This window comes from Candoia aspera, chromosome 13 (assembly GCF_035149785.1).
Source record: "Candoia aspera isolate rCanAsp1 chromosome 13, rCanAsp1.hap2, whole genome shotgun sequence".
Classification (NCBI taxonomy): domain Eukaryota; kingdom Metazoa; phylum Chordata; class Lepidosauria; order Squamata; family Boidae; genus Candoia; species Candoia aspera.
This window is the reverse complement of record NC_086165.1, coordinates 8,260,805-8,282,668: the sequence shown is the minus strand read 5'-3', so window position 1 is coordinate 8,282,668 and position 21,864 is coordinate 8,260,805. Positions and strand designations below refer to the sequence as shown.

The 21,864-nt window shown below is 43.1% G+C and overlaps 1 protein-coding gene across 5 annotated transcripts in view; it reads left to right on the top strand.

Moving 5' to 3' along the window:
- The window catches only part of LOC134504811 (tropomodulin-3-like), a 117,235-nt gene that overhangs the window by 48,919 nt on the left and 46,452 nt on the right, over positions 1–21,864 (top strand). For 3 of the 5 annotated variants that reach the window (XM_063314199.1, XM_063314201.1, XM_063314202.1), the window contains 9 exons: positions 2,455–2,652; positions 4,968–5,124; positions 10,160–10,282; positions 11,336–11,425; positions 12,483–12,613; positions 12,875–12,982; positions 14,019–14,162; positions 15,253–15,397; positions 17,828–21,280. In XM_063314199.1, the coding sequence (XP_063170269.1) occupies positions 2,527–2,652; positions 4,968–5,124; positions 10,160–10,282; positions 11,336–11,425; positions 12,483–12,613; positions 12,875–12,982; positions 14,019–14,162; positions 15,253–15,397; positions 17,828–17,862 (1,059 nt within the window). In that variant the 5' untranslated portion in view covers positions 2,455–2,526 and the 3' untranslated portion in view covers positions 17,863–21,280. Of the gene's footprint in view, positions 1–2,454; positions 2,653–4,967; positions 5,125–10,159; positions 10,283–11,335; positions 11,426–12,482; positions 12,614–12,874; positions 12,983–14,018; positions 14,163–15,252; positions 15,398–17,827; positions 21,281–21,864 lie in introns of those variants that run through there. The other 2 variants (XR_010068684.1, XM_063314200.1) reach the window with 2 other exon arrangements.

The window sequence follows — 21,864 nt, the reverse complement described above, 5'->3', positions numbered from 1 at the left end:
CTCCTGACACTCTCCAGAGGTATTGGACTATAATCTGCATAATCCCTGGCTAGGATAACAGGAAGTACAGCTGAATGTTGGGAGAGAGCCAAATTGGAGAAGGTTGATAGGAGGCATGTGCTTTCCAGCATGAGGACATTCTGGGGTGGCTGAACTAGAGGGCCAACTTCCCCCTCCATTGGCAATGTTGCCTGGAGCTGCTGGGAATTAATGGTTCAGTAATCTCTCAGTTCCCCATCCCTGAACATCCCCTGAGCTCAAACAGCACATTGTCTAATGCAGTGTTTCTCAACTTTGGCACCTTTAAGATGTGTGGACTTCAGCTCCCAGAATTCCCCAGCCAGCAAGGCTGGCTGGGGAATTCTGGGAGTTGAAGTCCACACATCTTAAGTTGCCGAGACTGAGAAACACTGGTCTAATGAGCTGCGCAGTGAGATCAAGCAGCTGGACTGTGCCTTGAAAGTAAACACTGGAACTCAATAGGGTCTGTAAGGGAAGTGGAGCAGGAGGAAGGTTTGGACTTGGCAGTGACAGATGCAGAAACAGCTGGCAGATTTCTATACTCAACAGGAACATGATAAAGCATTTGCTAGCAGTGGTTGAAATCCTTTTTAATGCTTGTGTGGGGCAGTGGGGAAAGAAAAACGGCAATAGCAAAGGGCACGCAAGTAACATGCTGTCTTCCCAACCGTGACACCCTACAATCCCCAGCATCTACGGCCAGAACAGGAAAACATGATCCTAGCAAATGGGATAAAGGGAATACAGCCATACTGTTACGCTGAGCAAACCATGTCTTGGCGGGATATGTGAACTCCTTGTCTGTTTAACAGAGTCTCTGCTGACTGGCAGCCATCCTCCTGGTTCTCGGTGCCATTTCTCACCTGATCCTATTTCAGCTGGATAGATCAAGGATTAAACCAGGAACGTTGGGCCTGCCAGCAGGAGCATTGTTCTTGTGTTTCCTCTCCTGTGTTTTGGGGACCACCTGTACCCCTCACAAGCAGTTAGCCCATCTTGCTCCAAGCGTTTCTAGCAACACCTGGCAAAGAGATGCTTGTTAAGATTATCTCTTAGTAGCAACGCAGGTAGTTAAGCTTGGAAGGCCAACAACTCTGCAGAAAATAGCGTTGCCATTGCTACTCATGATTTGTGCTTTGTGTGTAGCTGAAGTTGCCTGTGTGCAAACTCTGTGTTAAAGCTGTGAAGGTGACCTTAATGAAAGAAATGGTCTTTATATACCCAAATAAGTCCGGGAGTTCAGTTTCAGTGTAGTTCTTAAGACCAGTAAATCCTTTGCCTCTGTTTTCCCCCTACTCTCTTGGTGTTTCAACACTGAATTTTACATTTTCCATTACTGACCTAAACTAATGTTGGTCCTTTATAATTGGAGTAATACGACTGTAGGGAATAAAGAGATGGCCTTATGCATTTTCTCCTTTTAAGCTCAGAAATGGGAATTTGTAAGTGTTTTCTTGTCGTGGGCCCAAACTCAAAAAGAGGACTATTTTCTGCTTCTTTTCACTTCTCTCAGGGTTGTGTGGTACAGTTCTAAAATAATGTAACTGGGCATGCGAAAAATGAGTAACTTAGGGTAAAATGTGTACTAAAATAATGTAGCTAGCTGTGTTTTTTTACCCAAAACACTTTACAGAAAAAAAGAACAGAGTTATTAATGAATGTAGGTGAAACTGACACAAACTAGAAATAAACTAATCCATCTAACCTTTTTTTTGGAAGCCATACTTTGGAAAGGATTGGAGACTTATCCTTCCAACCAGCTCTGAAAATTATTTAAAAGCAGTCATCTTTTCAGATAAAGAGTTTACCTTTGTTCCAAACATCATTTTTTCCTTTTCTCCTGTTCCTCATTTCCTTTTCCTCTCTGGTACAATTTATTAACATTCATCTAGGACACGTGCTGGCTAGGGAATTCTGGGAGATGAAGTCCATACATCTTATAGTTGTCATGGTTGAAAAACGCTGATCTAGAAGGTACCAGGTTGGGGGAAAGCAAGTTGTGCAGTGTTTGGATCCAGAGCAGGAAAGGTGCTGTGGAATTTGGCATCAGTTTACCTGTTGGTGGTTTCTTCGATAAACCATGCCTTTTCCTGGTGCACAGTCACAGGAAAAATTGTGTTCAAATTAAGGCGGCGTTAAGGGAGGCAGGGAGCCCAGGAAAAGGAGCAGCTGCTGACAGATATAATGAGCATTCCCATGCTCAACCTGGAGCTCCTTTCCTGTTTTAGTTATGAAGAGTGTACACCTCTAGGGGACACTGGAGAGCATCATCTTAGTCATCAGTATAGCAGTAAAACAACTGTAGATGTTTTTCCCTGCATCCTCAGATGTGTCGCTCAAGTGAATTGTGTTCGGCTGGTGGGCCCCACTAGAGAGCTCGTTGCAAGACTTCCAAGGCTTTGAGTACATTTTTTTGCCTTTTTATCATTCCAGGTAAAAACACAAGCTAAGGCCTTGGTCTTGCTATCCATTTGACAAGCTACTCAACATTCCTCTGCCAGAGTTATGGCACTCCCTTTCCGGAAAGACTTGGAGAAATACAAGGAACTTGATGAAGATGAAATCTTGGGCAAGTTGTCTGAAGAAGAACTGAAGCAACTGGAAACCGTCCTGGATGACCTTGATCCAGAGGTCTGTACCTATGGCCCCGATGTTCTTTTAGCTTTTCCATAGCTTGCTGATGCTGCTTTAAAGGTTGTTCTGTAAGGCAGGGAAACTTGTGGTCTCTTGAGTATGGTTGAACTACAACTCCCAGTGTTTCTCACCGTTGGCCATGTTGTCTGTTGGGAGCTATGGTTCAGCAACATCTGGAGGTCTGCAGATTCCCTACCCATCATGTAGAGCAGCCTTTCTCAACTTTTTCACCCTGGAGGAACCCTTGAAATATTTTTCAGGCCTCAGGGAACTCCTGCACATTCAGGCTCAAATCTAGGCCAGAAGTTACCAAATTACTATATTTGTTTCACATGTAGGCCTGTATCTATGTATTAACAGCGTTCTTAAACTAAAAATAAAGAATGAAACCTACCTCTTTAATGTGAAGTTGCATGAATTTGAAATATTTTTTAAAATAAATCGTGATCTCCCAGGGAACCCCTGGTGACCTCTCGCGGAACCCTGGTTGAGAAACCCTGATGTAGAGTGAGAAAGTTCAATACTAAGAGGGATCTGTTGATCACTATAGGCAGAATGGATAGGATAAAGCCTATCAGAAAATTCAGCCAAATTTAATTTAGCTTTTTATTATCCTCCAGGGAAGACCACTTGTTCTATTTGATGAAATGTGGTTGGTTGGTTTTTTTCAGTATAGCAAGAGTGTGTTTGTGTGTGTGTGTTTCCATTTAGTTTGTCTAAATCCGCTTGCGGGCTTTCCAAAGGCATCTTGCTTGCCACTCTGGGAAACTGTACACTGGACGTGACAGGCCGTTGTTCTCTTCAAGTAAGGTTGTTTTTGTGTTCTGCGATCTGTGTTTGTTTTGCTTCCTGTCCCAGGATGTGGAGCCTTTTTTTTCCTATCTGATAGCACAAGGCAGTGTTTCTCAACTTTGGCAACTTTGAGCTGTGTGGACTTCAATTCCCAGAATTCTCCAGCCAGCATAGGAATGGTATCTTTTGGGAGTAGTGTATTAATATATATAAGTAGATTTATGGGAAAAAATATTTAGATGTTAAAGATGTTAATGTAATGTTGAACTATATACCAAAGCTTTGGAATTTGACTGTTTATCAGGAAATTAGAAATATGATATTCTAGATGTCAAGGAATGGTTGTTGAAAATCTGTGATCTATCCCTTTTGGAAAATGCAGTCTTTTCAACTAATCAAAGGATGCAGCAATATGTATTATTATGGCAGAGGTTTTGTGATATTTTACAATAATATTTTGTACTGTTAATGTTAGAGTAGTGAATCCATTAGTAAACTAGTGACCGTTGACAAATATAAAATATAAGGTAGTTCTTTTCTTTGTTAGTTTGTATTTTTAGTTTGTTTGAAGTTATCTCTTTTCTATTTTTTTTAAGATTAGGGATTGTTTTGTTAATTGTGTGTGCATACAAAAAAAAACCCCAGAGGGGAATTTGCAGGGTCTGAGTCAGATGTGATGGATCTCCCTACTTGTTCTCTCTCTCTTTGATCCCTTCTCTCTCTGTCTTCCACTCTTTCTTTTTTCCTTTTTTTTTTTCAATTTTTTCTCTCTCCCTTTTTCTCTCTTTAGGAGACTGCTGAGCAATAAGGCTCCAGATTGAAAGGAATTGCTTGAAAGCAGCTGTGGGGGGGATAAGGAAGAAGGCTAAGGACTCATTTGGTGATAGAATTTTTCATCTTCCAGGAATGGCATACAGGTAGTCCTGCTTAACGACCACAATTAGGACCAGAATTTGGTTGCTAAGTGAAGCGGTCTTTAAGCCAATCCAACCTGATTTTATGATGCTTTTTGTGGTGGTCATTAAGCAAATCACAGTGGACATTAAGCAAACCACATGGTCATTAAGCGAATCACATGGTTCCCCATTGATTTTGCTTGCTAGAAGCCAGCCAGGAAGGTAGAAAATGGTGATCATGTAACCGTGGGATGCTGCGACGGTCATAAATGTGAACCAGTTGCCAAGCGCCCAAATTGTGATCATGGGACCACAGGGACACCGCAACGGCCGTAAGTGTGAGGACCGATCACAAGTCAGTTTTTTCAGCACCGTCGTAAGTCTGAACCATCATTAAACGAATGGTTGTTAAGTGAGGACCACTTGTAACATTTCATGAGTGCCTCTTCTGTCCTGTCAATGAAAATGGGTAGAACATGTTTCCTATGTACAAAAGCTGCTTCTTTTAATTCATTCTCAGGACACGTTTGGGCTTTATATTGAACAGCCTCAGTGTAAGGCTTGTCATTTGGTTCACTGTCTGTGTGAGTGCAAAAGGATTCATTTGTTCCTTTCGTTTGGCAGAACGCGCTGTTGCCAGCAGGTTTCCGGCAAAAGGACCAGACTTTGAAAAAACCCTGTGGGCCTTTTGACCGAGAGAAGCTTCTTTCATTTTTGGAGAAACAAGCACTGGAGCATAAAGACGTTGAGGACGTTGTGCCTTACACAGGAGAAAAGAAAGGTAATTGCTTCCCCTGGCTTGTCCATGCTCCGCTTCCTTTCTCTCTACTCCAACTCACAGACTGGATTCATATATCATGTTGAACCATTCTGTGTTTATTAAGCCACCATCACCTGGATGGGCACCCCATAGTAAGCCACCAACCATAATTAACAAGCCACAGGGGTGAGTTCCCCACACAATCACACTTAACCTACAAAGCATGAATGCTTATTTCAGGTATATCTTGCCTTTCCTCTGTGAGTTCCAGGCAGGATACATCTACCTCCAGTTTACTCCCACAACAACAGCCCTGTGAAGCTGAGAGAATCAGTGAGAGAAAGTCCCTCCATGGATGAGTGAACTCCTCATCCAGCCCAATCCCTTAACTCCAGTAGTTGGGAAAAGCTGTACTAGGGGGTAAGCCCCATGGGTTCTGAACAAGCATGCATCGGGTTGTGGTAATAGAAATGGAGCGGGTAAAGTGTGTACAGCAAGCTTCCTTGGAGTTTAAAAAGGGGGTGAGCAAAAAATGTCATCTTTCCAAAAGTTCAAGCACTTTTTTAAAAAATCCATCATTGCTATGCAGTAGCTTGATAGTTTTTTCCTCCTGTTCCAGTTCGGGTGAAAAGAACAATGAACCACTGTAGCTTGCAAAGGGAGCTGATGTAACAGAGTTTCCTTTCACAAAATGACATTTATGATGTAAATTTCATTGGACTGACAAGGGCAGCTTTGTGGCTGGAGGTCTGTGAATTCTCAAATGGTATGTCGAAAACTGGCCTGAGACCCCAGTCGGACTCTGCTGGTCCATGTTGGTAATACTAGCTTCGATGGACCGTGTCTGATACAACAGAAAGCAGCTTCCCATGTTCCTCTGATACTGCAACTTTTAGATAGGTAGGGTAGTCCTATGATGCAACTGGTCTGGAGCAGCTTAGTTGCTCCCGAAGCAATACAGGAGATTTGACTTGGCCTGTGATGATGGATGGAACTGCCTTGCTTAATTGTTTGTCATTAAGGATGTGCCCAGACTCGCCTGGAATGGAAGTGGATCAGTGGCTGCTGCTGATGCAGTGTAGTGGTGCCCTGTCTCCCGAAATAATATCTGCTTTGTTCCACAGCTCCAGCCAATCCCTTATGAACTAACCTTGAGATCACCTTTCTCCAACCTGGTATGCTCCAGAGGTGTTGGAGTCCAACTCCAATAATTCCCTGGCCAATCAACACATCAGGAAGGCACCATTAATGCCACCACATTGGTCCGGGTGGGAGGGCAGAGTTCATCTCTGCTTAGTGAAGCTCCATTAGTATCTCTAGTTCAAAGCTTGTGATCTTTCTTAAGAGTAAAGAAGGAAATGTTCTAGGAATGTTCCAAAGCCTTATACATGCATGCTTATAAAATGGGATGGAGGTCCTATAGGCTTGCAGAAGACTTAAACTACAGCTCCCATCCTTAATCACTAGACATATTGGCTGGAACTGGTGGGCCTCATAATAAATAGAGAACTACTGGTTCATTATCTCAACTATTGAGTAGTAGGATAGAATATTATGATGGCTTCAGTCTGACAGTCTGGCTAAACCATGAATTGGGCCTCTCGTTGCTGAATTTTATTTCATTTCCTCCTTATTTCTGATTGGGTGGATAATGTGATTTGATCTGAGCTTAGCATGTCGCATGAAACCAGCTAACAGGTTTATAAGGCATGATTTATGGTTTAACACAATATATGGAACAAGCTAGAACAGCTTGTTTAGCAAATGCTAATTTGTGCAGGGGAGAGCTCCGCTGCTTAATACTTTGAATCTCATTCTCCATTGTCTTGATGCCATTCATTGCGTTCAAGTGATCCTCGATGCATAAGCATTGGGGCGGTCTGGATGCATTCTCCTGGTTTTCAAAACAAGCAAAACTGGTTCTTGCTTCTTTGAGCAGTTTCCTCAGTAAATAAAGTTAGGGTTCCCAAATCATCATCAGAACTTCCATGGCTTTTATGAACACATGTGCAGATGTGTTCTCCGGGCAATGTTTGTGTTGGTGGTGCGTCAAGGAGGAAGAATCTGCGAGAGCTTTTTGGACTTCCGCCAACTGTTAAGTCATTATTTCCAAAGGCCCTAGAGGGATTTTTTTTACCCTTCGAGTGAGCAAACAATAAGCTTAAGATTTTTCTTTAAAGTATTTGCTCATTACCTGGAAAGGAATCTTAACTTTTCTCTGAAGACTAGCAGAGGTGAGGTCCAAACAAGAGGAATCTTGTTAGCTTTGGTAAAACAAACTTGTGTTCCGGGTATGCCCCATTCTGCAGAGGGAGGAGCTACATCACATCCTCGGGAGGTTGATCACAGCATCTGGAAGAAAAAGACAGCTCAGCTTGGGTTTAAATGTGGTTCAGATGAGGGTAGCCCTGTGGTGTCTGGTTCACTTGGAAACAAGTCCTCCAGTCTCTGAAGAAGTTGCTCCCAAGCAGAGCTGACAAAATATTTTACTATTCTATTCTATTAAAAAATAATAAAGGTTTGCTATTGCTAGTAACAGTATTTGGAGTCAATAGAATAGTTATTTGTGAGTTTAGATGAAAAGCAGGAAAGTCTGATTAGTGGACCAACAATAAGGAATGCTTGCTTTGTTCTAAAGCAATGTTTCTCAATCTCAGCAAGTTTAAGATGTGTGGACTTCAACTCCCAGAATTCCCCAGCCGGCATGCTGGCTATTCTGGAAGTTGAAGTCCACACACCTTAAACTTGCTGAGATTGAGAAACACTGATCTAGAGGCGTTTTTTTTTTTTGTTCAAAATTCAATTTCTTCAATTGTGCCATGGCCAACTTGTAAACTCTACTTGGCTCCCATCCTAAGTATACCAATCAAAGATTGAGCACCATGAAATACAGAGTTTAGATGTGATGTAGGCTAGCAATAATTTTGTTCACTTTCCACTTGGTTGAAGTGCTGAAAAAAGCCTGCCATGATAATTTATAAATGGTGATTGATGGGTTGACATTATATGAGCCTCATGGTTTGAGCAAATCATGGTTTGTTCAACCAGCCATTGTTAAAACAAATTGTGGCTTAGAATAATAATTTCAACTCCAGTCTTAAAATCACGTGGATTGAGCCCAGTACTGGCTAATTGCAATCACTCGGTCTTCACAAGGTTATAAAAATAAGGGTGGGGTGAAGATGAATCTTGAATCTATTCTGTCAAATCCAAGTGCATTTTTAATAAATTTATTAAATAATGATTAAACTTGCATGCCATCCAACTCTCAATGACTCATTTTTTTCCCAAGAAAGGCATCTTCTGCGGGCTTCCATTGATTGCAATGTTGATGAAATAGATTCCAGATGCTGCAAAATTTTCTTTCTGACCATTTTATCTTGAACAATCCAGGTTAGAGCTTGCCAAGGCTTGTGAAGATGTGCAAGTAACTGTAAGAGAAACAGAAACCAGATGGTGAAGGGAGTTAGGAAAGGAAATCCGCAGCTGTTTGAGCAATTGTGCTTCCTATATTAAGCCAGGCCTAGTTTGTTATTAATTAAATTATCTACATTCTGTCTTCCTATAAAATGATATATGTGCCTAGACATGTGTATGCATGAGCACACACATATATACAGGAAAAAAAATCCCTTTTTAGAGGTAACTTATAAGCATAGATTTAAACACAGGTAGATCTAAGTAAGGTTAGATTTAAACATATAAACAGATATACTTACGCTTTATTCTGGGAAGTGTATGTGTGGTATAATTATAGAGTTGGAAGAGGCTTTTGGAGACCAACCCTTTGCTCAGGACAGAAATTCAAAATAAAGAGTCCACCTGACCCAACACATCCAGTGAACGGGAGCCCACCACTGTTCTGTGTAATTGTTTCCACTGTTGACCTATTCTTATTGTTAGGAATATTCCGTTTTGCCTTTCTATAACTTAAACCCGTGTTTCTCAACTTTAGCAACTCTACGATATGTGGACTTCAACTCCCAGAATTCCCCAGCCAGCCTTAAAGTTGCTAAGGTTGAGAAACACCGACAGACTCCTTCTTCTTAAACCCTCTAAGATGATAGCCTCCTTCTCTCTGTGCTTACTACTGTATTTGAAGAGGGCTCTTAAAATTCCCTCTTCTGGATCTTCTCAAAGCTAGTTCCTAATTCCTTCAGCCTCTCTTCTTTTGCCTCATGGCCAGCCTCTGAACCTCTTCCAGTTTCCCTGAATCCTTGAAGTTGCTCTTGACAAATGAAGTAATGAGGTAAAGTGACCGGGGAAGAAAGCAAGCGCATCAGTGGAGCAATTTTTCCCCTCCAGGACCTTTTTTAGAAAAGTGTTTTGTTTAGGCTACAGTTTTCATTGGTTTCCTGCTGGACTGTGATGGAAAACCACATCTCCTTGCGAAAATAAAGAAGTGTGTGTGTGGAGGAGGGAAAGGGGGATTGTAGAGCCCACAAAGGAGAGAGCTGAGTAAATCTCCATAACCTTGGGGCCACCACAGAGAAAGTCCCATCCTGTGTCTCAGATGTTGGGGAAACACAGAGCAGGGCTCCTGAAGAGCTCTGTAAAATACAGACATGTTCACAAGAGAGGAAGGATGTATTCAGAACAGGAGTGTAAATGCAAAACCATTGAGAGACTTTTTCTGATAATAAAGGTTTCCTTCAAATTGAGCTTCACTCCTGGTCACTTGATGGACATGTCCATGTAGTTTTCTTGAAACAATGTGGAAGCGCTTTATTATTGCTTTCTTTCAGGATATTTTTTTATTTCTCCTAACTTGACATTCTGGTAAATGGCTGAAGTAAATGTTAATTCATGCAAGGTCATCTTGTAGGCTGACTTTATCCAACCTGGCACCCTCCATTGTGCGGGGACTGCAAGGCCCAGGATTTCCATCCAAAATCAGGTCTCAAGCACTCGGCTGCTAGAAATGTTGCTTGGTGCTGATGGGAACTTCAGCCCCAAACAGCGGCAGATACCAGGTTACTTCTGCTTCAGAGTCAACTGTTCAGAGCCAAGCACTGAGGCAGTCCTAAACTGCACGTCTTTGTCTTCCTTTGAACAGGAAAAGTTTTCATCCCCAAACAGAAGCCAGTACAAACTTTCACAGAAGAAAAAGTGACACTTGATCCAGAACTGGAGGAGGCATTGACAAGTGCTACAGACACAGAACTCTGTGACCTTGCAGGTCTGTAGGATGTGTTAAGATGGTGGGTTGGGGGTTTTCTGTTTGGGGCGGGGGAGTTGCTTGATTATTTTGCTTATTGAAGATCAAATGCATGCGTATAAATATTCATGAAAGGCGAGATGTTGCTTGAATAGTAGGCTTTTGGAAAATAGCAAAAGGAAGTGGGGGATGAAATTAGCACCACTTCTATGTTTGCACATCCATTGGCAGATTCTTCATCAAATGTAGGCGACTGCAGCTAATGGACCTGCATGAAGATCGTTTCCTTTCTATTCCCCTCTTCCACTGGCCAGAAGAATCCCAACGTCTATGAGAGCCTGCCTTGTTCTAAGTAAACAGGCTTCCAATCCCAATTTTCTATACAAACACAAGCATGGAATCTTCCTTGTCTACCAAAGCTATGCCCCAAATACATGTAACTGGAATGGGCACATCATCTTCCCCTGCTCTTACCTTCTACCTCTTCCTCTCTTTTTTCCCCATATTAAATTTTAGATTGAAAGCTGCTTGGGGCAGAGCCTTATCCCCTTATTTCCCAGTAAATTGATATGCATGTTGATTGATTATGTGCCATCAAGTCACGGTCGACTCCTAGCAACCACACAAATAGATTTTCTCCATGACGGACTGTCCCTAACCTGGTTCTTCAGCTCTTCCATTGAGTCCATCCCCCTTGCTGCTGGTCATCCTCTTCTTTCCTTTCCCAGCATTATAGACTTTTCAAGAGAGCTGGGTCTTCATGTTGATTAACTGATTATATGCCATCGAGTTGGGGTCAACTCTTAGCGACCACATAGATATTCTCCATGATGATCTGTCCCTAACCTGGCCTTCAAGACTTCCAATGGTGCCCTGTACTGAGTCCATCTCCTTGCTGCTGGTCGTCCTCTTCTTCTCTTTCCTTCCACCTTTTCCAGCATGTTGAGGATAGCAAAAATAATCATGGGAAATGGGAAATTTGGTTGCCACGTTGTGCCTTGTTGGAAACGAAAAGACAAAGTGCAGTTATAACCTGTGCCTCCCTCCCCACCCCACCCTTTTCTCACCTTGCAGCTATCCTAGGAATGCACAACTTGATAAGCAGCTCTCAGCTGCACGACATCATGGGAAGCAGCAATGGTGTCAGCAACGAAGGTTTCACAAGTGAGTGTCCACACTGAACGTCTTAAGTTGAAGCACCCAGCTTTTTGTAGAGTGGGGGCTGAGCTCCAAAACACTGATGGAGCCAGCCTAAAGAGATGCACAGAGATGACCCAGAACCAACATTTGATTAAACTGAAGCTGAATGAAAAAACCAGTTAATTAAATACCCTTCATAGGGCTACCTCCATGAACTTAATAATTTCCCTGTTCTGCCTATTTAAAAATTAGCTCGATGGCAACTTTTGGGGAAGTCCTGGGAGTCTGTGGCATGTAGGCTTAGAACTGTGCATCGTGATCTCAAAGGAAATACTGAGGGTTGGACTGGAAGGGCTTTGGACTATTTCCTTGGCTTTGAGTAACATGGATATAACATTTAGGGCTGAGCCATGCTTTGGGTTTGAAGGCAAAAAGGAGCTTTGGAGCATGGAGGGAGGACCCTCAGCACCTTTTCCCAGGATCATGCCCCACAACCTGGGAAAAGTGGCTGGTGCTTTAAGGAGTTGCAGAAAGGGGTTATGGGGACACCCTCCTGTGTGCCAAAGTCTCTCTCTGCCTTTGAATCAGAAACGTAGCTCAGCCTTAATTATGACATCAACATTTATTGAGCAGTGGCTGACGTAACATGCAGTTTCAGTGAAGAAGCTTCAGGTCAGCTACTCCAGCAAAGAGTGACTTCCTAATGCAAATCAAATCAAATCAAGTGAAGTTTATTACAGCCCTAAGGCCAGATACAGACTTTCTAATGCAGTCAAATACCTGTTGACTTAACTAATGGCCATCTATCCCAGGGTGTGATTTAGAAATTGGTTATTTTTAAAGCAATATATACCTTTTGCAGATGGTTTATTAAATAGCTATTAACTTTCTGTTGAGCCAAAGCTTTCTTTTTGGAGTTGGCGGTAATGCGATGATGAGGGAGCGTGAAAAACTAGGATTGTGTGTTAGTTGTAGAGTCCCATCATACATTAGTTGCAGGAAGGTGTGGTTTAGCAGGGACGTTACTTGTACAGAAATACAACGAGTGCCTATGAGACGTGTTTCTTACCTCTTAATTCAGATGTGGTCAAAGGTGAAAAGATAATCCCGGTCTTTGATGAGCCACCAAACCCCACAAATGTGGAAGAGAGTTTGCGGAGGGTTAAAGATAATGATCCTCACCTTGTTGAAGTAAACCTGAACAATATAAAGGTAAGAACTGAGTAGAACAAGTACAAGAATCCTTTTAGGGCAGAGCATTGTGATTATAGAATTCAGAGAACTGCAATTAGATGCGGGTGAGAATGAGGCCACGTTCACTGGCCTGGTCCTCTGCCATCACGTGTTGGAAGAGACTACCAGAAGTTGTAAACATACAGATTCTTCACACCATTTAAAAGGAAGGCAGGACACTTGACTGTAATCAGAGTTTCAATCAGTATTCACAAGGTTGCCTTTTTACTTGACTTCCAGAACATTCCCATTCCGACTCTCAAAGAATTTGCCAAGGCCCTGGAAGCAAACACCTATGTGAAGAGCTTCAGCCTTGCAGCCACTCGGAGCAATGACCCCGTTGCTGTGGTAAGCAAGGAGCCAGATCTGGCAGTCATAGCCCTGGTCTTCACGTGAGGTCACTGGAGGTGGGGGAGGGAGGCCCAGCCCATTCAACACACAGCTGTTTAGATCCACCTAATCTTCACATTGATATAGGTGTTTTAAAGATGTTTTCAACATCTGTCTGGCCTCTTCCATACTTGGGGATGAACTGTAACTGATGGACCAGATTTGATACACGAGGAGGCCCCAGAATGTGGTCCAGGATACTGTACAGATAGTCCTTGCTTAACGACCACAATGGGGACTGGAATTTTGGTTGCCAAGCGAAGTCAGTAAGCAAATCTGACCTGATTTTATAACCTTTTTTGCAGTGGTCATTAAGGGAATCACCATGGTCATTAAGCGAATCACATGGTCATTAGGTGAATCATGTGGTTCCCCATTGATTTTGCTTGCTGGAAGCAGGCTGGGAAGGTTGAAAATGGTGATCACATGACTGCAGGGATACTGTGACGGTCATAAGCGCGAGGACTGGCCACAAGTCGGTTTTAGCACCATCATAAGTCCGAACTGTCACTAAATGAATGGTCGTTAAGCAAGGACTATCTGTAGTGAGCTACTTCTGTGATTGGTTCTTAACAAGAAGAGTCCAGCCAAATCTCCCCAAGGGTTTCTCCCATTGGTCAAATCACTCAGGTTGAGGAGTTGTCATGGATGTGAAAGTTTTATAGCATCTGGTGAATTTTGATTGGCTTGAACAAAGTCAGCTGATGAAACATAGGCTAATACTTAAGCCTAAGAGGCAGCTTTAGCAATGTCTCAGCCAGCCAACTTTGCGGAGCAGCCCCACTCAGGGGAACAAGGTAATGTTTGAAGCCATTGAAGGCACCAGTAGGAGAGAAATCCCAAGCCAGCCCCCGGGCATCCCAGTTTTAGCTTTGAGAGATGCCGCTGGTGGGCAGCTCCTTCCTCTCATCTGCTGTATGTAAGGAAGCATGGCTGTCTTCTGTTGTGAATCCTGTAAGGTCCCAACTTCACTGCTGCTCTTTTGTGTCTCGAGGCTTTGGCAGACATGCTGCGGGTGAACCAGATGCTGAACTGCCTCAATGTTGAATCCAACTTCATTACTGGGACAGGCATCTTGGCCTTAGTAGATGCCCTGAAAGAGAATGAAACCCTGACAGAGATCAAAATTGATAACCAGGTAACATTAACACTTCCTTCTTACATAGCTGAGGGTCTAAAACATGGGCCAACTGAGCCTTGTTTAAAACTGAAGTTGTAAGACAGGGTCTTCCTCAAGGATATTTCTGAGAGATGTTTTCCTGCCCTGTTGCAGGTGAATTGCTTTTGAAACACAAGGAGGTTGTTGTTCCCTACCCTATTAAAAAAGTGGAAGCCTCTTTCCTTCAAGGCTTCACTCTCGTTGGGGTGGGGAACAAGTTAGAAAGTGGACTTTATTTCAAATCCGAAATAAATCTAGAAGGTTCTAGAAGGTTGGGCAAAGTGTTTTGGACTGGCTGTGGTTTGGCCAGAAGAGAAATTGTTTCTGAACTCAGAGGAATCCTGGAGTGATTTTATGGGGCGAGGAGGGTAAGGCGGATGCCTGTTGCCCGCTCTCTCCTTCTTCCCCCCATGTGGCAAGTCTCTTCAATAGTCTCTGCGATAGTCATGATGCCTTCCAGCACAGGAGATCCCACCGGTCAGCCAGCCTGCCTGCCTTCCTGCTGTCGATGTCTGCGTGGCCCTCTTTGGTGTGGGCAGAGGGCACGTGGTGCTTCCTTCATGCCACAGTGGCCATCCAAGGCACTAGCACCTCCCTTTTACAACTTTTTCAGAAGCATATTAAGGACAAGGCTGCTTTAAGGAGTCAGCTGTGGTCCCCCCAACTTACACTGCAAAAAGATACAGCTGCTTTAAGCGGCCGCCTGCACTTGCAGTCCTGAATGTTCCAAAGCACTTTTTTTAGTGTTTTTCAACCTAATATGAACCACACCGGTTGGGTTCACAAATCCTCCAAGCCCAAACCAAACAAACCATATGATGGCCCGGCACGAGGGGCGAAGCCTTTGAGTTTAATATACCATCTCTTGGTTTCCAATCTGAAAAGACGCTCGTTGTGCCCTTGGAGATGAAAACCTCTTGCCATGTAAGCTGTGCAATTTGCCTTAGCGAAGTAGGAGCAGATCTCCCAGTCCCAACATTGCTATTGCTGATGTACCCCATCGGCTTCAAGCAACTCTCTTGTAACAGACCAGCATTTGTTGACCTCCACCTTGGATGATTTCTGGCAGAGGCAGCAGCTGGGGACGCCCGTAGAAATGGAGATTGCCAAGGTGCTTGAGGAAAACACCAAGATCCTTAAGTTTGGGTATCACTTCATGCAGCAAGGACCCCGCACCAGGGCAGCGGCTGCGATCACAAAGAACAACGATTTAGGTAAGACCGGCTTTGCCATAGAAGGGATAAAGGTGATACTGAACCTCTTAAGACTCAACGTTCTAGTACAGGTGGGCCAGCGATAATAAACCATACACATTTTTTAAAAAATCCGTTTCCTGAATGGTTTGCTTCCTTCTTTGATTTGATTGATTTTTCTTAAATATTGTCATCTTCTTATGAAGGTCAGAGGGAATCCTGGCTCGGTCCAGCATTCTGTTTCTCAGGTCATTCAGCACTTGGAAAGAGCGCTAGCTTTTCTAAGAAAAGGATGGCAATTCAAGAAAGTAAAGACAATTGCACCCCTGTCCTCAGATCCTCTCAGCAATCTGCGTTTTGAGCCAGCTACTTTTTGGGCTTAGCGTACTACAATATGCAACCGTTGGTAGCTTCCTCCATTGGTCCCGCCCGTTTACAGTCCTCTGAGCATCTGGCCATTGCCCCACCTGGTGGCAGCAAACGCCTCAGTGCAGGGCCCAGTCTTAGCAGAGAAGGAGAAAATTATATTTTCTCCCATTTTCTGGCGGTTTCTTAATCTTCGTTACGACCTTAGAGCCAGAAAACATAATATACATCACGTCTGTATATGGGATGTATAGAGAAAGACATATGCTTAAAATCTATAGCGACAGATACAGGCAGGGGCTTACTAATCCTATCATATAAAGAAAATGGGAAGCGCAACAGAGGGGCAGAGAGGAGCATGTCCGTGGCCACGTGGTCCTCCTGTTTTCTTCACGTGGTTGGATTAGATATGGCAGAACCCTTGAAAGGGGAATCTCACCCCGTGACTCTGGAGGTGATCAAGGTGTCCCATCAAGAATGAGGGGGCTTGGTTTAGTTATTAATAATCCCAATATGAATTGGTGTTTTGCAAATGTACAGTCTTTTCACTCTTTTAAGCAGTAATTAAGCCAAGAGTGGTATCTGTTTTAATGTGTTCTGGAAAACCCATATAGACATATAGGTTCATTCTGAAAGTGATCCCTTTAGTTCCCCAGTTCAGGTGACGTGTAAGAAATCATGCTCAGTTAGAGCATTCCAGGTTGAATTACAGCTCACAGCTATGGCAAGAGCAGTGGTGCTACGCAGGCATGCCAAACTGTTCACACCCATCTTGTCTTAATGAACTGAAAGATGGTCATTCGGGTGAGGAGACTGAAAGTCTTCCACACTGTAATGTTCTGAACTGGAAGTCAGAATAATCTGGTTTCTGTTTTTTGTTTAATGTTCAGCATGTGAAAATCAGAGCCATTCTGCTCTTCTTCTCTCCCCTCTGCATCTCCCAGTTCCAGCTGTAATATTTCAATACTGTGGAATCTCCCTATTACTTTCCTCTTTTTCCTTTCTTCTTCCTTTCTTAGCCTGGCATCTGGGAGTAGATATCTCTGCAAATATCCTGAAGCTTCTGAAGAGGTTATTGCAGATGCTCACTTGGCATCAAGTGCTGTGAGAGAAAGGTCTTTTTAAAAGGTCTCCTACGTGTGTCTCTGCACGCTTCTCCCACACAGACCTGCATGCATTTTCCTTCTGTTTGTTTCTGTTGCTTGCTCTTGAAATCTGTCCTGTTCAGCAGAGGTTTCAGCTGCTACTTGTGTCGTGGTTGGGCATGTCAGGGTGGTGGAGTATGGGCAGGCAGAATGTGCAGATGCAGGATGATTCCTTGGGCTAGAGGTGCAGTGCGGCTGTCCCAAATCCCTGCGAAGGTTACCACGGAATTGGAACATTTAAGGATAGTGAAGAGGAGAAGTAGTAACTCATTTTGAGCTTTTCAGTGCCTTTCTTTGATTTTAAATATTACAGCCAGTCCACTAAGTGAACAACCATTCACTTAGTGATGGTTCGGACTTACAACGGTGCTAAAACCCAACTTGCAACTGATCATCGTTCTTATGACCATCGCAGCATCCCCACGGTCACATGATCACGATTTGGGCGCTTGGCAACCGGTTCACATTTATGACCCTTGCAGTATCCCGTGGTCATGGGATCACCATTTTCAACATTCCCAGCTGGCTTCTGGCAAGCAAAATTAATGGGGAACCACGTGATTCACTTAATGACCACATGGTTCACTTAACGCCCATGGTGATTTGCTTAACGACCACTGCAAAAAAAAGGTCATAAAATTGGGTTGGATTTGATTAATGACTGCTTCACTTAGAAACTGAAATTCCAGTCCCAATTGTGGTCGTTAAGTGAGAACGACCTGTAATTGTAATTTTGTTCAAAGTTTAACTCAATCTAACTTGGGTTTTTTTGTCCCAGCTCCATCCATTTCTTTCTCCTTTTGGGGTGTAGCTCCCAGTGCCCCATTTATTTTGATTAATACCCTCCCTTCTACTGAATGGAACATGATGAATTGACACCAAAGTTTACCTCTCTATTTTCTCTTTTTGTCCCTCTGCTCCATCTCTTCTGTTTGGACAGTTCGCAAGCGAAGAGTGGAAGGAGATCACCAATAAACCCTCTGGCCAGCCGAAGTGCAAAGGAGCAGAGATTCCGTAGCCCCTTGAAGGACATCCGCTTCACCTGGGATTCAGCAACCCCGAGATTTCTTCTTACTTGCATAGAAGGGAAAAGACTGGAATTGGCATTCCTCTTTTTTGTTCAAACGGATGAGTGCGTATATACATACACACTCATCCATTTCTCTCTATATATATTTGATAAAGTTATATTACTAGTCCTGGTATCCAACACACGATTTGAAAACTTGTTAGCCCCATCTGTCCTGAGCTCAATTCCCTTAATTCCCTTTTGTTTCAGGAGTTGGGAGCGATGGCTTCTGGACAGATCGATGCCAATACTAACATTGGTGGCAGAGTAAACAGCTGCTGTTAAGGGAGCAAACTCTTTCAGTTCCCAGGGAGTAAATTATCTAGTAGGAAATATGGAATTCTGATATAAGCACTGGGGCATCAAAACAATGTTTTAAATGTGTGTGTGTGTATTGGGTGGGGGGAATTCTTCAAAAAGCAAAGGGAAATGATTACTTCATCCACCATGTGTGTTGCAGTGATGGTACATCATTGCTCTGGCTGATACTTCTTTTTTTCCCCCCATTTTTGACTATTCAAAATGCTTTCCTGAAGACGGCGATTTTTTGCTGTAAGACAATTATTCCATTTTAAGGGCTGCTGCTGCTGCTTCTTGGTTTCCCTCTTCATGGCAAGCTAAGCTGGCAAAAATGGTGCTGGGTGCCTTAAACCTTACAGCCTTGGCAGCTGGCTAGCTTATTTTTCTATTAATTTGCAGAACGTGATACGTCCGCACTTTGCTCTGTTATGTCCAGACTGGATGTATTTATAGAGATTTTTTCTTATTTCATCAGCATTGTGTTGGGTTCTGCTACTTGGTATTTATGTGTGTGTGTGTGTGTGTTTGTGTGTGTGTGTGTAAAAGAGAGAGAGAGAGAGAGAACATATATGTATATATAAGTTGCAGCATATCAAACCATGGCTGCTGATCTGTAACACAGTGTACTGGTCCACCAGTGCTTAAGAAGCCCTGTTTGTGTGGGTTGAAAAGACCCTGTGACTTACAGTTAGATTTCCTAGAAATTTCACACATTCTGTCCAGCCACAATCAGACACTGTTGCAGCTCACCTTGATGCCTGCCCCCTGCTAGGCTGCTGAGTCAGAGAAACTGCCCAAGTGCAGCATTCTCTTGGCATGCTGTGGCATCCTAGGACATTCTCAGTGGTAGTTCCTCAGCCAGCTATTCCTGCTTCAAGGGAACCCTGAGACAAAGCACAAGCACACTGATGGCTGTTGGGAGGGGACCTACCATGTATCACACTGGCAAAACCCTCTTGGAGCCAACCCAGATTTTGTGTGACCCATAATATACATTGTCTTAGACAATTGTGATGCACCTCCTAATTTGTAAGGGGAATCCTTCCTTTTGAAATAGTTACATGGACTCATTTGCACAAAAAGATGAATCCAGAATATGGAAGATAAGATTTACTCAGGAGCAAGTGTAATAAGAAATGCTGCCCAGTTACTCTTGCTTGCTAACCAGCAAACGCTTACCATTGGGTCCAAACCAAGTTTCTGGTTTGGTAGGGAAGCTATAAATTAGGAATCCCAGTTTGGATACAATGTGATGTTTTGTCCCCTTACTGTGTTTCTGGTTCCTGCTGCTGTTCCCACTTGTCAAGAAGAAAGACCCTGAAGGCCTGTAAATTTCTTGGGCTTGATAAACTGGGATGGGTCCACAATTCCAACGTGTTCTTTTGGGGCCATCTGATTCACTTAAAATGATAAAGTTTTTTTTAATCCTTACAGCAGCTGGAACTAATGGGATGCCTTCAAATGTTATGAACTGAGCTTAGCTGTCGCTGTGAAACGTTGTCCTGCGTAGGCACTACCACTATAAATCCCTGCCACTGATTTACAGCTTGACAATTTCACACTGTATGGCAACTATATAGCCCATGAGGCTGGCCTTGGGCAAGTTAGGAGGAAGGCAACGAAATATAAGCAGTAACAGAAAATAGGGGCAATTGTACCCATTTTGTATATAGAATAGGATTCGCAGAGGAAACACCAGCTTTATTTAATTTCAGATCTCTGTTTCCAAACACATTTTGATGAACAGTTGCATATATTTTGTTTTTGTTTTTTAACAGTTGGATGTGTCCATCACTGGATGCAACTTTTTGTATTGTTTAGAGAAACAGTTGCAATCTTGTACTTGTATGCAAGACTCCTTAGTGGCATTATGTGTCCTTGGGCAGATTTACTTTCTAAGTGTCACTACTACTGGTGGTGCTACGCTAACATAGCCAAACGTGAGAGATGCTTGTACCGTACGCTAGTATATGCTCTTGGTATTAGTGTGCAATTTCTGAGATCAGAAAAGAGAACATTGACTTTGCCTTGCTGTTGTATATCTTCCGTTGCTTGCTCTGTAGCTCATCCTGGAGTCACAGTGGATCCAAGGGACGTTCTCCCTGGAGCGGGACTTGTCCTTAACTTCCTAGTGCCTAATATGATGTGAATTGTTCTCCCTGTTTTCTAGGTTTATTGGCATGGTGGTTGGTGGGGATTGTTAACCTGCAAGAGGAATCAACAGTTAGCTAGTATACCAGCCTTCCGCAACCAGATGCCCTCCAGACGTCTGCGGCTATGACTCATATCATCCTTAAAGGCTGTGTTGGCAGAGGGCGATAGGAACTGTAGTTCGACCAATCCAGAGGGTGCCAAATTGGGAAAAGGGTGAAGGAAGGTGAAATAGATATCCTTACGTATGCAACCCACTCCATTTTAGGGGAAAGTGAGAAAGGAAATGAAATATTCTGATAGAAAGGTGACATGTTGATGCTTTAACAGTTTGTGTGTGGGGGTTGCATCCTTTTTCTTTTTCTTTGGAAGGCAGGAAGTACAACGCAGTGTCATTTTTATGACTGAACAACTTCCATTCATTCAGCTTACATTTAAGGGTGCAGGTGTACCACAGTACATGTTAATAGTGGTTCAGGATTTAATATAAAACTGCGCGGGTTTCCCAAAAGGTGAAACTGTTCTGCATTTTTTCAATCTAAAGCTTCTTTGGCAGTGGTAGGAACTGCTTTCTATTTTAAGTATGCACTTACCCTCATCATTAACCTCATATTTTGTTGATTGTCTTTAGGACCCACTTTTGAAACCTCGAATATTTCCATATTATACTACAAAGAATGTGGTTACATTTAAGACTGTTTACAAATGTTAACTTTTAATATTTTTGATACAAATAATACCATTTGTATGCTACAAACTGTAACATCTATTCTGGTTGAAATTTCTGTTGAAAAGAACAACAAAATGAATGGACTTGCATCACAAAGCCAGACTGTATGCTGTCATTATTATAATAAAACTATTAAAATGCTATTTTTTGACATTGTTATTATCACAGTAGAGTTGTCTTTTCCTCCCATAAGTTAGGTTTATCATTTTGTGCAATTGGCTGTGGGTTACCTCCCAAATCCGAATAGCAGTCAAAAGGCTGCATCTGACAGAACAAGAACCATGTGAGTATTTTCAAAGGAGCAACAGTCATCTGGAATTCCTTAGCACGTTCCTCGTATTACCTGCCGTGGGGACCTGATGTAGAGGAGTTCTGAGATAGCTGTGAAGGAATGCAAGAGTGGTATGTAAATATCAGCTGAGCCCCTGAAATGGAGAAGAGGGTAAGAAGGAAGCACAAGATTGCCCTACCTTGATTATCATGGGTACAAGAGGGGACAGGGAGAAACGGTCAGGCTTTCAAGATGCTGCTGTTATACCCTGCAGTGGTAAAGTTCCAATAGCCTTTGTGGAGTCTGTTTCCTAATTTGACCTACCTCAAGGGGCTGACCCCTGACAAAGCTACTTTGGCTTTGTAATTTGGCCGGCCCTAGGGACGCGGTGGCGCTGCGGGTTAAACCGCTGAGCTGCCGATCGGAAGGTCGGCGGTTCGAAACCGCGCGGCGGGG